The 17295-nt window shown below is 54.8% G+C and overlaps 2 protein-coding genes across 2 annotated transcripts; one reads left to right on the top strand and one right to left on the bottom strand.

The window, feature by feature from the left end:
- The first annotated feature begins 550 nt into the window (after nucleotides 1-550).
- LOC141470889 (F-box only protein 39-like) lies at nucleotides 551-4217 on the top strand. Its single transcript, XM_074157189.1, has 3 exons — nucleotides 551-1564; nucleotides 3472-3648; nucleotides 4089-4217. The coding sequence occupies exons 1-3, from the start codon at nucleotides 551-553 to the stop codon at nucleotides 4215-4217; spliced, it is 1320 nt and encodes a 439-aa protein (XP_074013290.1).
- Nucleotides 4218-7032: 2815 nt separating this feature from the next.
- Nucleotides 7033-8638, bottom strand: LOC141467641 (erythroblast NAD(P)(+)--arginine ADP-ribosyltransferase-like). Its single transcript, XM_074152271.1, has 3 exons — nucleotides 7861-8638; nucleotides 7211-7249; nucleotides 7033-7115 (listed from the first exon to the last, which is right to left on the bottom strand). The coding sequence occupies exons 1-3, from the start codon at nucleotides 8636-8638 to the stop codon at nucleotides 7033-7035; spliced, it is 900 nt and encodes a 299-aa protein (XP_074008372.1).
- Between the last annotated feature and the right edge of the window lie 8657 nt (nucleotides 8639-17295).

The raw sequence follows: 17295 nt of genomic DNA, 5'->3' as shown, positions 1-17295 counted from the left end.
CAGCCAGCAACAAGGAACGAGGCGGACGCTCTCTCACTCCCCCCAAGACAAGTCACACGGCCGGCACCTGGCTTTTAGGCTGTGGCCACTATTTTTTCCTGCCACAGGGGCCACCAAACATACCTGCTATGCATTCTCAGGGTCTTCACCTTGGCCCAAACGACTTGACCCAAGTGGGTTGTGTTCCCTCTTTGCCCTCGCCCACCTCCAGCTGTGGTGACATCACAAACGGTACCTCTTTGCTCCATGGCAACGGCTGGACTTTGTGGAATGGAGGGGTCAGAGGCGGAGAACACAAATCCCGAGGTTGGGAGGGAGACCATGAGAGCTGGGGGAGAGCGCAGGGAGCTGAATCCTTACCCAACCCAACCTTGAGAGTGGAACTGGTAACTTCTGCCATTGTGGTGGTTGACTTCCATGTTTTATCAGCACCCACTTGGCCTTCTGACCCACCAGCCTCCTCTCTGCCCACTGCAGCACAATGACCCACAGCTTGCTTCCTCTAGGTTTGGCTCAACACCCCAAAGAGAAGGGAAAAAGTATCCTCCCAATGGAAGACGAGAGCGAACCTGAGCAGAGCCCCTGGGCTCACCTCCCTGATGTCTGTCTGAGGCGCATCTTCCACTGGTCAGACGACAGGGACAGATCTCATGCCACCCGGGTCTGTAGAAAATGGAACTGGGCCATGCACTCGGGGTCCCTCTGGAGAAGCAGAACCATCACGTTCTACGGCCGACCCTCAAGGGAGGACACGTTGGAGTTGCAAAGCGCTCTGTGGTATGTCAGGAAATTTGGCCAGTATCTGGAGCACCTTGAGATCAAGTTACGGAATCCTTACAGCAAGGCCTTCACCCGAAAATTTCAAGTGACAATGAGAGGTCTTTTTTCACACCTCAGTAGGCATAACCATCGCCTAATGTCCCTGAGCATTGAGTACCTGGGATTAGACCGCTTGATGTGGAAAAATGTGGTGAGGGCTCAGTTTCTCAAGAACTTATGGACCTTCCTCAAAAGGATGAGCAAACGTCTTGATTATCTCAACTTGAAAGGAGCCAGAGTAACCTTGGAAGAAGGCTGTGAGCTTCTGAATTCTCTCAGCTGCTCTACAAATGAAAGCTCTCTATCTGAAATCAATATGGAAGATTTCTTTGGTCTCCACCTTCCTGTCTACAGCAGCGCCTTGTTCCACCAAACCATGTCCAAGATCCACAGCCTGGTCGTCCTGACCTTCAATTATAACTGCATCTCTGACGAACTGCTGGACGTCCTGCGGGAGCACAGCGCTCACTCCCTGCGCACCTTGAACATCAAATGTCACTCCCAAGACCCTCACGAGCAAGTGGTTTGGGGCATGTCATGGGCAAACTTGGCCAAGAGAGCCCCCAGACTGAGGGTGAACTTCTTCTTTGAAAGAATCATGAAGCACGATCACCTCGCCCGGATCCTGCTGGTGGAGATCCCCGTCAGCAGCATCAGTCTACGGAGCTACAACTTCAGTGACCCAGACGTGACAATGAGACCCACCGTCACCAACCTCCTCCCAGCCTACTGGCATGTCCTGCAGGTATGGCAACCAGCGGTGACATCTCACTGCAGCGTCACAAAGCCAAGAGAGTGATCCAACAGGCCTTCATTGTTACCTCACGAGGGTAGTTTCCATAAATGGCCATTCCAGTGTCCCACTACAGTCTGGTTCAGGTCACTATATATATTATTGGTCAATATATATATTATAGCAGCCTTCCAGCACCTAAAGGGGGGGTCCAGGAAATATGGGGAGGGACTCTTCATCAGGGAGATCAGCCACAGGAGGAGGGGGAAGGGTTTGGCACTGAAAGAAGGGAGATTGAGATGAGATCTGGGGAAGAAGTTCTTTGCTGTGAGGGTGGTGAGAGCCTGGCCCAGGTTGCCCAGAGAAGCTGTGGCTGCTCCATCCCTGGAGGGGTTCAAGGCCAGGTTGGAGGGGGCTTGGAGCAACCTGCTCTGGTGGGAGATGACCCTGCCCGTGTCAGGGGCTTGGAACTCTAACCACTCTATGATTCTATGATTCTGTGATTATCATTGTCCAGTTGCGATCCCCATTGTGCTGGTCTTCGCTGTCAGACTGATGTCAGGTTGCCCTCATAGAAACATGAAATACCAGTGGTTGGAATGCCAGCTGTGAGAAAAAAGAACTTTTCAGGCAGAAAAACTTCATTTTTGTAAGACAGCCCTAGGCATATTCTGGTTAGACACCTTCACATTCAACACCTGAAAACTCTCTTACCCGTTCAGACTTTTCTGAACCCCACCCTTTTTCAGGGAAATCTGTGATTGAGGACAAGAGTCTGCAGCCCTTGTTTGCTTACAGCCTGCACTGAGGGCTTTGCTCCCTTCTGGCCACGCACAAGTGTCTTACAGCAGATGTAAATCAAGTGGTGCCCATGTCAAAGTCCTTTGGTGTCACCAAGGATGTGTCACCAAAGGTAGGCAACAACTGACCCGTGTAAATGAGCATCAGGTCATTGAGTGCCTGAGGGAAGCACATGGTCTGAGGGTTGCTGAGACCTCGAGGGCTGGGTCCAGTTTTGGGTCCCTCACAACAGGAAAGACCTTGAGGGACTGGAGCGTGTCCAGAGAAGGGCAACGGAGCTGGTGAGGGGTCTGGAGCACAAGGAGAAGGGTCTGGAGAACTTCTGAGGGAGCTGGGGGTGTTCAGCCTGGAGAAAAGGAGGCTGCGGGGAGACCTTCTCGCTCTCCACAACTCCCTGAAAGGAGGGTGTAGCCAGGGGGGGTTGGTCTCTTCTCCCAAGGAACAGTCCACAGGACAAGAGGAAACGGCCTTAAGTTGCACCAGGGGAGGTTTAGGATGGAGATTGGGAACAATTTCTTTCTGGAAAGGGTTGTGAAGCCTTGGCAGAGGCTACCCAGGGCAGTGGTGGAGTTGCCATCCCTGGAGGGATTTCAACGCCGGGCAGAGGTGGTGCTGAGGGACATGGTTCAGTGGTGGGTTTGTCAGTGTTGGGTTGATGGTGGGTCTTGATGGTCTGAAAGGTCCCTTCCAACCTCGATCATTCCATGATTCTAAGTTCTGTTGCTCTGCAGCCTCCCATGAACACCAGAGATCTGCAAAGCTTTCCAGAAATTGTCTTTGGATCTACTCTCCCGTCTGGAATAATTTCCAATTGGTCAAAAAAGATCATGGCGTGATCTGTGGGTGTCGCATCTTCTAAGGGTAATAGAAGTTGTCTGTCTCGTAGGATGGTCTTTAATGCACATGGGCCCCCCATCTCCATGGGAGAGTGGGGATCACTGTAGCATGTTCTCTTGTCGCAACACAACACAAGGATTCCCTGCTCACGTCAAGCTACAGAAATGATCTCCTGATGGTCACTTCTTCTGGGAACGCTGGGAAACTTGTTAATTGAATTCTCATCACTGCCCTCACTGGCTCTGCTCAGCAGCACTAACAGTGTTCATTCTTTTTTCAAGCAATTAACACTGGAATTAAACAATGACCACGAGCGGCTGGACGATGAGCTGCTACAGCTCGTCTTATCGTGCCAGAGGCTGTTGTTTCTGGAAGTCCGGGCATTTCTAAGTGTCACCTTTGTGGAGAGGCTGCTCCAAAACCGTGCGGAAAGGAAATGCACTTTGACTACTCTAAAGGTAGGACTTTGTGCTTCAAAACTCCCGCTCCCTTCCTCCCTTCCAACACCCAGAGAAAGGTGAGGTCCCCATGGCCAGAGAAAGGTCATGCAGGGAATGTTCATCCTTCCCTTCCCCAGATGATGCTTGATGCTGTCATGCTGCTTTGGGGGCCAGATGCTGAATTCTGTAGATCCTCCCAGATCCGTGCGAGGTCCCGGGGGTGCCTCAGTTCTGGGGGTAGAAGGAACCTTGCACTTCCCAAAGATTCTTCAGCAGGAGATGATGTTTTCAGTCCGTTTGGAGTGAAAACGGTAACACCTTGAGATTTTACTCCAAACCAAGGCGTTTGGCTTCTCTAGATCCCTCATTAGCCACAGAGGCTTCTTGTTGTCACGAGTTGTCACGGGCTGGGCCAGCTCCGTGTACCCGAGAGACACGACTGTCATTCGTGCCCACAGGTCAGGATATTCACAGCCCAACAAGAGACCAGTGAGGAGGATCGGCTCCTGCGTGACATTTACAGGAGGTTCAAACACCTGATTGAGTCAGAGCTTCGTTATTTTGTTGTCGTCTACCCAATGGTGTAAACCAGGGGGAGAGAGAAGACCACTCTGTGCCATCTGCGAGCAAGGAAGGGATCCTTGGGAGGGCACCGGGAAGGGGTTTGGATCTTGACAGCGGTGCCTCTGAAAAGGAGAGACCTTTACAGCGAGAGCCAGGCATTAAAATGTGGGACTTGGGAAGGGGCCTCCTGTGTCTCCAGCATCATTTCTTCTTGCCCTTTCTTGGTTTTACCTGGTCGGAGCCAAAGGAAGCAGCCAGCCCTGTTCCACCCTCATGGGCATCTCTAGGAAGAATGAGGGCCCCCCTCTTTCTCCAGCGCCTCTCCTTGTAGAGCTCCAAACACCTCATCAACGAACCCCATCTCCTTATTTCCATTCTACAAAGAACTGGATGATCTCTAAGGTCCCTTCCCACCCAAACCATTCTGTCATTCTATGCTTCTAAATCAAGAGACGACCAACGAGAATGCCATGATTGCGCTTGGTGTTGGACTTGGGGACTGGGCCACCTGAGGTGGATTTGGGCTGGACCTGGGCTCAGCATGGAGGGGATCTTCTTTAATTTCCAAAGCTCTGTCCAGTTCGACTGTTGGCTGGAGGGCCAGATGTGGGCATCTCTCTCTTCCTTCTTTCTCCTTCTCCTTCTCCTTCTCCTTCTCCTTCTCCTTCTCCTTCTCCTTCTCCTTCTCCTTCTCCTTCTCGAGTCCTGCAGGGTGCTCAGGGCCTGGGTCAGGAGGAAATGCAGCACCTTGAACTGGAACTTTTCTAGGTATTCCCTGCGGGAGTGCCCAGCCTCGCACATGGCCCTGTTGAACTCCTTGTACAGGCATTCCTGCAGGGTGTATGCCAGGAGGGCCACCACATGCTCCAGAGGCACCCATCCCTCCCCACTCCCCAGGCACTGCTTGGAGGACTCACCGTGGGGTCTTGTGGGGGGCAGCACCCTGTTCCCCATGTGGCTGCAGCCCCCTCATGTTCCCACACAATTTCTCGGGGCCCTTGGGCAAACCCTGGTTACCCACCTGCCAGGAGGGAGCTGAGATGGCCCCTGGGAGAAATCCCTGGAACCTGCTGTGAATTCCCCAGGAGGTATATGTGACGCCCGCAGTGGGGTTTGCAGAGCTCTCCTTTGATGGACAAACCCTCCCGCTGCTCAAAGCCCCGACGTTTCACCCCCAGACCCGTCCCGGAGGGTTCTCTGCTGCCACTTCTCGCCCTGGGATGGAGGAGCTTCCCTGCAGCTGCTGCCCCGTCTGGGTCTAACCCTGTCCCTGGGTGAGCTGGGCACCCTTGGGGAAGGGTTTATATCTCAGCGGTGGCCGGCGTGATGGTCACAGCCGTTGTGGTCCATCCTACCATGCTGGGAGCCCCCTTCTTCTCTTCCTGGAAGATGCTGGACCTCTCAGAAAGGGCTGGGGCTGTGCAACAGGGATGGTTCCCGTGGGAGTGTCATTGCTTAACCACAATGGTTTCCTCTGGTCATGTGTCTGCACTTGAACTCCTTTGGCTCCCAGCACCTTCACACCAACTTCACCTGCGTGCTCCTCAGCCCCCTCGCCGTGGCCACCAGGGACCTGCAGTGACTACTCCCGGCACCAGCCCCGGAACAGACCCCGGCCGAGAGCTGGGGACTGGGCTGAGAGTTGGGAGCAACTGGTGATGGGTGAGCGCCCCGTGGTGCGGGTCCCCTGCACCGCTGCCTGGGGACAGGACACCACCATGGAGGGCTGTCTGCGTGCCCGGCCGGGGGGTCCACACGGCCCCTCGTCTGCCAGCCCCACTCTGCCTGGGGCTCCCGGCGCCCCGAGCTGAGGCGATGGCCGGGCTGGCCCCGGGACCTGCCCACAGCCAAATGTGGGAGCCCAGGGTTTATTAAAGCACATCAAGGCTGCTCGGTGTCACCCGTGTCCTGGGGACGGGGCTTCCCGTGGGCTCAGGGGGCAGCCGTGGGGCAAGGATGGAGGGAGAGATGAAATCCAAGGAGGGCAAGTGCAGGGTCCTGCCCCAGGGGAGGAATAACCCCATGGACCAGGACAGGTTGGGGGGGACCTGCTAGAGAGCAGCTCTGCAGAGAGGGACCTGGGAGTCGTGAGGGGTAACAAGTTGCTTACTAGCCGCCTGCTCCACGGGGCAGTCCCCCTACCCTGTCTTGTCCTGGCAGGGCCCTAATTTTGGGAAACTGGGGCTGGGGTGGCTGGTGCCAACCTCCTCCCTGCTGCCCTGAGTTCTGGGGGGGCTGTGACCCCAGGAGCAGCCACAGGAGAATCAGGGGACCAGACCCTGGCAGGAGACACCTCCCCCAGACCCCTCGAGCAGGACCCAAGGCGCTGGAGTGGCTCTGTGGGATGGTCTGGATGTGGGAGGAGTGGGGATGTGGGGAGGGGGCTACAGCCCACCACGAGCTACCCCCAGCCCAGGCAGCCTCAGGGAAGCCCCGGAGACACCACCATTTCACAGCGAGCCTTTATTCTTCTTGGAGCCAGGGGGAAGATAGCAGCGGAGTAGCCGGCCAGGAAGGGACACCCCCAAAACCAGCCCTGCTGCATCCCCCCCACATACCCACGACCACCTCCATCCCTGGGGGGGGACACCCCACGCTCAGCTGCATCCAAAAGCCTCATTTGCAGCTCTGCCAAAGGTCCCTGATGGTGTTCCCAGGGCTGGAGGCTCATCCCAGGATGGGTGGCACCGTGGCAGGGCTTGAGCTGGGCACGGGGGCTGCAGCAGGGCTGTCCCTGTGCCCCCAGCCCCAAATGCTGTCCAGTCCCACCATCCCAGTGATGATGGTGGCTTCCATCCTGGACTCCTCTCCCTCGCCGTGGTGGGGTGGCATCAGGGCTCAGGGTCCCCCTGTGGCTGCCAGTGCCGTGGCTGCCAGGAGGAGCCCCCAGAGGAGCGGGGGGTCCCCAACGATGGTCCTGCCTGGGGGGGGTCAGAGATTGGGGGCGGTGAGGGGCAGCCAGGGGGACCCGGCCGGGAGTCACCCTCCCCATTGTCAGTGGGGGCTCCGGGCTCACCTGCGCTGAAGTCACACGGCTGGTCCTGGCATTGCTTCTCTGCCAAAGAGACCAACAATATCTGCAGGGGCCCTGCAGGCTTCTCCCCACGGCCCGGCCGGGCCACGCTGTGCCACAATGTGCCATGCTGTGCCACAACATGCCATCTGTGCCATGCCGTGCAGTGCTGTGCCACAGCGTGCCATGCTGTGCCATGTTGTGCCATGCTGTGCAGTGCTGTCCCACGCTGTGCCATGCGATACCAGAATGTGCCATCCGTGCCATGCTGTGGCACGCCATGCCATGCTGTGCCGTGCTGTCCCCCTCCATGCCATGCCATGCTGTCCTCCACCATGCCATGTCATGCTATGCCATGCAGTACCAAGCTGTCCTGCGCCATGCCGTGCTATGCCATGCTGTGCCAATACGTGCCAAGCTCTCCTGTGCCAGAACGTGCCAAGCTGTCCTGTGCCATACCACATCATGCCATGCTGTGCCATGCTATGCCTTGCTGTCCCCCCCCCCCATGTGATGCTGTGCCGTGCCATGCCATGCTGTGCCACACTTTCCTCCACCGTACCATATCATGCACCCGGTGGCAGGGAGGGACCAACCCAGGGGATGGAGGGACCATCATGGGGGAATGGAAGGACCGTCACGGGGGATGTCACCTTTCACCCATTCGCAGTTGTACTTGCTGCATGTGCCCGTGGAATAGAGCTGGATGTGGCTTCTCTTCCCATGGTAGGTGATGTTGGTGACGATGAATGTCTCGTAGGGCGGGATGAGGACCTCATTCTCGTTGGGGTAGAAGGAGAAGTGCCTGATGGGGACGCCATAGCAGGTGTTCACCGAGAAGAAGGTGTCATTGCCGAACTCCTTGGCTTTCTCCTTTCGGAAGGAGGTGGAGGCGAATTGGCCGAAGCGGACGAGATCAAGACGTCGGGCGGTGAAGCGGATCTCCTGGACTCCCCGGTAGACCTGGTAGCACTGCGGGGGCTGGGCTTCCCAGAGGATTCTCAGGGCCTGGGTCAGGAGGAAATGCAGCGTCTTGAAATGGAATTTCTCCAGGTATTCCTTGCGGGAGGACCCAGCCTCCCGCACGGCCGTGTTGAAGGTCTTGTACAAGCTTCCATTATGGGTGTACGCCATGAGGGCCACTGCATGCTCCATCCGCATCACCGGCAGCTTGAGGACATGACCCTCCCGCTTCTGCCATTCGTCAGCAGCCTTGGTCCAGTATGTGGCATAGACTCTGTTGTTGGCGAACTCGGTGCAGTTGAGCTCCCCCAGCTCCTCCTCCATCTTGGGGCTGCAATCCTGGTACTGGTCATCGAAGGAGTGGGGGGCCATGTCCAGCACCTTCTTCTCAACGGCCTTGAGGTTCAGGGGGTTGCCAATGGCCAGAGCCCCGGCCAGAAGCACCAATCCCAGCACCAGGTGCTCCATGGACATGGACCTGTTGGAAAGGGTCCGTTGGAGGGTCATGGAGATGCTCCAATGGCTGGAGCCCCTCTGCTCTGAAGATGAGGCACAATGTGACACAGGTGACACAGAGGCATCGATGGTGCTGGCAGCTGGTGTCCCTCCCCGCTCCCCAGGCACTGCTTGGAGGACTCACCGTGGGGGCTTGTTGGGGGCAGCACCCTGTTCCCCACATGGCTGCAGCCCCCTCATGTTCCCACACAATTTCTCGGGGCCCTTGGGCAAACCCTGGTTACCCACCTGCTAGGAGGGAGCCGAGATGGCCCCTGGGAGAAATCCCTGGAACCTGCTGTGAATTCCCCAGGAGGTGTGTGTGACGCCTGCAGTGGGGTTTGCAGAGCTCTCCTGGGATGGACAAACCCTCCTGATGCTCAAAGCCCTGACGTTTCACCCCCAGACCCGTCCCGGAGGGTTCTCTGCTGCTGCTTCTCGCCCTGGGATGGAGGAGCTTCCCTGCAGCCGCTGCCCCGTCTGGGTCTAACCCTGTCCTGGGGTGAGCCGGGCACCCTCGGGGAAGGGTTTATATCTCAGCGGTGGCCGGCGTGATGGTCACAGCCCTTGTGGTCCATCCCACTGTCCCCGGAGCCTTGTCCTCTCTTTCTGGAAGAAGCTGGAATTTCTCGGAAAGGGCTGGGGTGGTGCAAAGGGGATGGTTCACTGAGCATGACTTTGTTTAACCTCCTGTTAACTTTTGGGTTCTGCCAATTGTGTGTGTCCCCCCCCCACACCTCTTACTCCTCCTCCAGCCCCAGGCAGGTTCCCTTTAACATGCAGCTGCACCGGTTTCACCAGCCGAGCCGTGCCACGCCATGCCATGCTCTGCCATCCCTTTCCATGCCATGCCATGCTACGCTGTGCCATAATGTGCCAATCATCAGCTGCAACCTCGGTAGAGGTCATCGAAGGTGGTGGGGGCCATGTCCAGCCTCATCTCCTTGGTGGGCTCCAGGTCTCGCCTGTGCAGGGGGTTGCCGGTGTCCAGGGGCCCAGCCAGCAGCACCAATCCCAGCACCAGGTGCTCCATGGACATGGACCTGTGGGAAAACGTCCATCAGAGACCATGGAGATGCCTGGAGAGCTGGAGCCCCTCTTCTGTGAGGACAGGCTGAGAGAGTTGAGGGGGTTCAGCCTGGAGAAGAGAAGGCTCCGGGGAGACCTTGGAGCCCCTTCCAGTCCCTGAAGGGGGAGGCTCCAGGAAAGCTGGGGAGGGACTCTGGATCAGGGAGGGGAGCCATAGGAGGAGGGGGAAGGGTTTGACACTGAAAGAGGGGAGATGGAGATGAGATGTGGGGAAGAAGTTCTTTGCTATGAGGGTGGTGAGAGCCTGGCCCAGGTTGCCCAGAGAAGCTGTGGCTGCCCCATCCCTGGAGGGGTTCAAGGCCAGGTTGGAGGGGGCTTGGAGCAACCTGGTCTGGTGGGAGGTGTCCATGCCCAGGGCAGGCGGTGGCACTGGGGGGTTTTAATGTCCCTTCCAATCCAAGCCATTCCCTTATGATGACCTGGTGCAGTGCAGCATGGTGCTGTGCAGTGCAGTCTGATGCAGTGCAGTGCAGGGGAGCAGAGCAGGGTCAGGAGGTTCCTACTGGGGTGCTCCGGCGTTCCTGGTTCTTCTCATCTGGAGGTTTAGGATGGAGATTGGGAGCAACTCCTTCCTGCAAAGGGTTGTCAAGCCTTGGCAGAGCTGCCCAGGGCAGTAGTGGCGTCGCCATCCCTGGAGGGATTTCAAAGCCGGGCAGAGGTGGTGCTGAGGGACATGGGTCAGTGGTGGGTTTGTGTATGGGAGCCCCCAGCCAAACCGGTTTCAGAGCACAACAGGTGAGATGCAGGGAGTTGTCATCCCTCATCCTTGCCTTCTCTATGCAGAAATAACTTGCAGGGAGCTACAAAACCGGCTCAGCCCGGGGTTGTCTCAAGATTGTGTCACAACAAGAACCAAAACTTCCCAGGGACTGAGCGACCTTACCGCAGAGAGAGGGGAAGTGATGAAGAAACACACATATGGTATAGGGCATGCTATTAAGATGGTGATTAGTGCGCTCTTTTAAGATATCTAGCATGCTCGTGGTTTGTGGTGTTACTTTTGGGGATCACTTGTGGTCGGTAACAGTGTATTCCGCGAATTGCTTTTAAATTGCGATAGTGTATTGGCCATTGTACCCATAGATCCTGCAGCAGTGGCGTATTGGACCTGTGGGTGAAATCCAAATACATTGTTCATTTGAACCTCTCAGTGAAGCCCTTTTCCCTTTCCGTCACAGTTTGTCAACATTGTGTTGACAATGATGGTTGGACTCGATGACCTGAAAGGTCCCTTCCAACCTCCACCGTTCCATGATTCTGTGTTTTTTAGATACTGATTTTTAGATATTTTATGATTTTAGATTTGTAGATTTAAGATATGTACAGGAAGTTGATGGGATGACCATGAGGTTTGTATCCCACCCAAATTCCGCGTGCAGTAGATGGCAGAGAATTCCCCACTGACCCGTCTGTGTTTACAGAATATTTTACACCCCTGCATTCAGGTGCAGGTGTATTGAGGGTGTTCAGCCCTCAATAAAATAGAACCATAGAATCATAGAATGGTTAGAGTTGGAAGGGACCTTAAATATCATCCAGTTCTAATGCCCCTGCCCTGGGCAGGGACACCTCCCACCAGAGCAGGTTGCTCCAAGCCCCCTCCAACCTGGCCTTGAACCCCTCCAGGGATGGGGCAGCCACAGCTTCTCTGGGCAACCTGGGCCAGGGTCTCACCACCCTCACAGCAAAGCATTTCTTTCTGGTGTCTGATTTGGAGAATGAATGGTTAAAGGTCGTTAGTGTAGATTTAGTACAGCTTGGCAAAGAACAGAGCTCGGAGCCCAGGAGGCCAGGATTCCAAGATAAGGAACTGGCCTTGTGTATAAGATAGCAGGAACAGCCTGCATGCTAAGGAGGAACCCAATTGTCTGGGTAAAGTGTCCATCTGGTCAGGACCAGTCCCGCGGTTTGGGGTCCAGCCAGCCCAGCATTCTAAGCCAAAGGTAAAAGTACACGGTGAAGAAGACTATGAGCCTTCCTCCAGAAGACCCCGGCCCACGACCACCGGGCGACAGTACGCATGCGGCAAGGGGAGGAGACTTATGCTAATGAGTTCCTAGAAATAATTAGAATAGTAATGCCTTTTCTTAGAATTAATTATAATAACTCAGCCCACATTAATGAATATGTGTGCTTTTTATCATAAATAGACGCTTGTTTTACGAGCCGGTGTGCAAGTTTGGAGGAGCGATCCCCCTTGCACCCGGCGCCACAATAAACATACCTGCTTTATAACTCTCTGCGAGTTGTAGGGTTTGTTTCCGCGCGTCAATTTGGCACCCCAGATGGGACCCCCTCTGTCCGGCTGCGGGACCTGCTGAGGACGGGACTCCTCTGGGCGCCCCCGAGATTTCTCAGGAGGACTCCCCCACTCATCCAGATCATCGCGAGGACAGACAAGGACCATCATCGGTGGACCAGGTATGTTATAACTGGGTAAGGGGATACCTGTAAGTCGTGAGGAGATGTCCTACGCGAGGTAAAGAGCATTGGTGTTCGCCCCTGGGGTGGTGGGGTTTGAGTCCCTGTAAAGTAGTAGCAGGGCGAGTGCTGCATGGTATGGTATGGCTCCACTGGCAGCCCAGAGAGCCAACCGTGTCCTGGGCTGCATCAGGAGAAGTGTGGCCAGCAGGTCTCGCGAGGTGATTCTGCCCCTCTACTCTGCGCTCGTGAGACCCCTCCTGGAGTACTGTGTCCAGCTTTGGAGCCCTCAACACAGAAAGGACATGGACCTGTTGGAACGGGTCCAGCGGAGGGCCACGAGGATGATCAGAGGGATGGAGCACCTCTCCTATGAGGACAGACTGAGAGAGCTGGGGTTGTTCAGCCTGGAGAAGAGAAGGCTCCGGGGAGACCTTATAACAGCCTATCAATACCTGAAGGGAGCCTACAGAAGAGCTGAAGAGGGACTCTTTGTCAGGAAGAGTGGTGACAGGACAAGGGGCAATGGTTTTAAATTGGAAGAGAAGAGATTTAGATTAGATATAAGGAAGAAATTCTTTACAGTGAGGGTGGTGAGGCACTGGAACAGGTTGCCCAGGGAAGTTGTGGATGCCCCATCCCTGGAAGTGTTCAAGGCCAGGCTGGATGGGGCTTTGAGCAACCTGCTCTAGTGAGAGGTGTCCCTGCCCATGGCAGGGGGGTTGGAACTAGATGATCTTTAAGGTCCTTTCCAACTCTAGCCATTCTATGATTCTATGATTCTATGGTATCCCATGGGATACCATGGATGGTATATCCATACCATGGATGGGATGGTATCCCATCCATGGTATGGCATGGAACGGTATCCCAGGTCTCCTAGTCTTGGTGGCAGCAGTTGCATGCAGCGTTGCCATAATCCTTGTCATCTGTTGTATCTGTTGTAAAATCCGGTACCGTGTGTTACCATCTAATTTATGCTGCTGTTCGGTGTGGACCTGTGGCAAACGGTTAATGGTTTACGATTTGCGTTTTACGGTTGATTAGCGTTCCAATCTAAACATTCTGTGGTATGAATGAGGAATGTAACGGGCCCCTCTGTGCGAGTGAGTGTCTGCACTGTGTGACGTGAGACGCAGCGCGGCTGCGGAGCGAGTGTGGAGTTCTGATCCGCGGTTCCGTATTCTCCGCGAGGAGGGCGGCCGGAGACGAACGAAGCGTATGACGGACTACAGAACAGTGTTACTTGAACCGTATGTTAGCTTTTGGTGTCCTATACACGGACCTAGGGATTTTTCGTGCAATCCAGTCTTTGTTCTCAGGTTCTTCAGTTGTGAACGGGAAGTTTGGGTACAATTTGGAGACGATTTTTGGTGCACTCGTTGCCAGGGGAAGTGGTCTGACTGGGATAAAATTGAGTGTTCAGGTGAACTAAAACGGGTAATCTGTGGGAATTTAGGGAGTATTATGAATCAGTAGAATTTGTGCAGCAAGGGTGTATCCATGGAGTTGTCTAAATATTGTAGGAGGGGGAGTGTAGAAAGGGGAGTTATAAAAAGCTCTTCGGACGGAGCACAGTCTGTCCGCTCTGTTAGCAGTATTGTTTCTTCACATTAAGTGTTTAAGCTGTCGCAAGTATATTATTTCTTTTGGAGGAAACTTAGTGATTGTTTAGAGTTTAGGTGTATCTGTTGCGGGATAAGCACACCCTTATACGGTTTACCCTGGGTTAGGTTTTGTTATTGTTGACATAATCAGGTCGTATTTCTTGGTTGAAAGATAGGCAGACATCATAGGAAATGGACAAAGTAGTGGAGTATTGAAGAAGAGCCCTTTAGGCTGTATTTTGGCTCATTGGAAGGACATAGGAGGACCACCAGGTGGGAGCGTGGATAAGAAAACCCTAATAAAATATTGTAATCAGTGGTGGCCCCTGTATAAGTTGGATGAGGGGGAGAAGTGGCCCTTTAATGGAATCTTAAGTTACAACACTTTATTACAACTAATGTTGTTCCTAAGGAGAGAGAGAGGAAATGGGACGAAGTCTCGTATGCGGACAGGTTTTTCACCCTTCGAAACCACCCCCAATATCAGCAGGACTGTGGACTGGTGGCTCCACAAGACCCAATGGTGTAATAAGAAAGAAGGAAAAGGAAAGTTGAAGAGATGTTGCAGCAAGTGATATCCGGAGAGAGCTGAGGCTGGCAGAAAGCAGAGAAGCGTGGAGAGTGTTAAGACGGAAGGAAAGATAAATGAGAGTTAGTAGCGGCGCTACAAGAGAGTAAAGGATTTGGAGGTATGGGACCTAAAAGGCCTCTGAGAAGGGACTAATGTGCGTGGTGCGGACAGAAGGGACATTGGAAAAATGAGTGTCCAGAGACACAGAGAGGGAAGGGAAGGATACAGGCCCAGGCAAAGGGGGACTGATGGGGACCTGGGGAATCTACCCTAGCGGATCCACTAGTTACATTAAAGCTAGGAAAAAAACAACGGAGCATGGAATTTCTAGTTGACACCAGGGCAACGTTTTCAGTCTTAAATCAAGCTTTGACACCTGTAGATGATGACTTGGTAACGGTAAGGGGAGCTATTGGCCAGAGTGAAAAGGCGTATTTTCTAAAACCTCTTAAATTTAAATTAGGAAACAATTGGGGATACACAAATTTTTATACATGCCCAATTTGCCGAGACCTTTACTAGGGCGAGACTTATTAGAACAGCTAAAGGCAGAGATAAAATTTAAAAAAGGGAAAGTAGAACTTCGAGTGGGAAATAACCAGCTAATCGAAATTTTGAGTTTGGCCCTCGTAAATTCTCCTGTTGGCTCGGGAATACCTGAGGAAGTTCTGAACCAAGTGTATCCGGGAGTATGGGCCTCAGAGATGCCTGGAAAGGTGAAAAATGCCTCTCTGATAATAATCAAACTCAGACAGGGAGCGCGGCCTGTAAGGATTAGACAATATCCCCTTAGAATGGAGGATAGGGAAGGAATCCGACCAGTAATCGACCGGTTCATTAAGTACGGGCTGTTAAAGGAGTGTGACTCGGAATACAACACTCCTATTCTACCGGTCAAGAAGCCGGATGGCAGTTATCGAATAGTACAGGATCTCAGAGCTATTAATAAAATTGTTGAAGATCTGCACCCTGTCGTGGCAAACCCATACACATTATTAACTAAATTACTACCTGAATTGGCTTGGTTTACCATATTGGACCTGAAAGACGCCTTCTTTTGCCTACCTTTGAGCCCAGAAAGCCAGCTGCTGTTTGCATTGAGTGGGAAAACCCAGATTCTGGGAGGAAGACACAACTAACATGGACCGTGTTACCACAGGGGTTTAAGAATAGCCCCACTCTTTTCAGAAATCAATTAGCCAAAGACCTGGAACAATGGGAGCAGCCACATGGAGCTGGAGTAATTTTACAGTATGTAGATGATCTATTGATAGCCACCGAGACAAAAGAATTGTGTATAGTATGGACAATTAGTTTGCTAAATTACCTCGGACTTAATGGTTATCGAGTCTCTCCACAGAAAGCCCAAGTAGCTCAACAGCAAGTGACTTACCTCGGATATGAGACAACTGCAGGCCAACGGACCCTAGGGACAGCGAGAAAGGAGGCTATCTGTCAGACCCCTCGACTGCAGACAGCTAAAGAGCTCTGCACGTTCCTAGGAATGACGGGATGGTGTCGCCTATGAATCTAGAATGGCATCGGGTTCTCCTAATGCTGAGCCAGAGACAGAAGGACCCCACACAAGGGAGAGAAGTTTCCCTGGGCACTGAGAGGAGGAACAACCTCAGCATCATCTTGTAGCCATCCTGAGACGCTCAGGGGCCCGAGATCAGGGGCCACCTTTGGGCAGCACAGCTGGCCGAGGGATGGACCCAAGGCTGGGTGGAGGTGCCCCATGTTCCACCCCCCCCTCCTGTGTCTTTGCTGAACATTATTTCTCTCTTTGGGATGCACAGGCTGGATCTGAGCTCTGTGTACCCCCACAAGTGGCCTGTGGGGGGTGGTGGGGATGAGCCGTGGCCCCATCCCCTCTTCAGGACCCTGCCCTCCTGCCCACTCCAGAGCTGTGGGGTCTCAGGGGGCAGCTCTTGTCCTCCTGCTCCTCACCCCATTCTTCTCCCCAGCTGCCATGGCCCTGAACCCCTCCAGCACCACCAACCTGCGGATGCCGGCAGAGCCCCCCTGCCTGAGTAAGTGACCCCCTGGGGCCATAGCAGCAGTGGCCTTGGGATGGGTAGGGGGTTACAGTGAGACCCCCAGCTGGGGGGAGGCACAGTTGGGGTCAGGTCCTGCCCCAGCCCCATCAGACACATGAGGTGCATCCTGCCCTGAGGACGCAGCTGAGACTTTTTGGGTGCTGGTGAGGTGGGGGATGTTCCCCTTTGGGGTGGGGGGTTGGCTGTGCCTGTGGCAGGCTGGCTCGGGAGGGCAGCAGGGACCCTCGCAGCCCCTCTGAGCCCCATGTCCCCTCCAGGTGAGAAGGTGAGGGTCTCGTGTGAGGCAGTGAGCGTCCTCCCCGAGCTCACGCTGCTCTACTGGCTGGGGAACGGCTCCTTCCTGGAGAAGTTGTACCCGGACGGGGCCGTGCATGAAGGGATGGTGCTGTGAGTACGGGGTCGGGGGGTTTCGAGGGGGACGTGGAGCTCTGGGGCAAATGCTGATATGTCCCGTCTGGGTGCGCAGAGAGGAGCCGCGGGGCTCGGCGGTGACCCTGCGCCACGACCTGCACTTGGACTCCTTTGGCTCCCAGCACCTTCACACCAACTTCACCTGCGTGCTCCTCAGCCCCCTCGGCGTGGCCACCAGGGACCTGCGGTGGCTGCTCCCGGCACCGGCCCCGGCACCGACCCCGGCCGAGATCGGGGGACTGGGCTGAGAGTGGGGAGCAACTGGTGATGGGTGAGCGCCCCGTGGTGCGAGTCCCCTGCACCGCTGCCTGGGGACGGGACACCTCCGTGGAGGGCTGTCTGCGTGTCCCACCGGGGGGGTCCGCACAGCCCCTCGTCTGCCGGCCCCACTCTGCCTGGGGCTCCCAGCGCCCTGAGCCAAGACAATGGCTGGGCCGGCCCCGGGACCTGCCCACAGCCAAATGTGGGAGC

The sequence above is a fragment of the Numenius arquata genome, chromosome 1 (assembly GCF_964106895.1).
Source record: "Numenius arquata chromosome 1, bNumArq3.hap1.1, whole genome shotgun sequence".
Taxonomy (NCBI): domain Eukaryota; kingdom Metazoa; phylum Chordata; class Aves; order Charadriiformes; family Scolopacidae; genus Numenius; species Numenius arquata.
The sequence above is the reverse complement of the archived record's forward strand: the minus strand, read 5'-3'. Positions and strand labels throughout refer to the sequence as shown.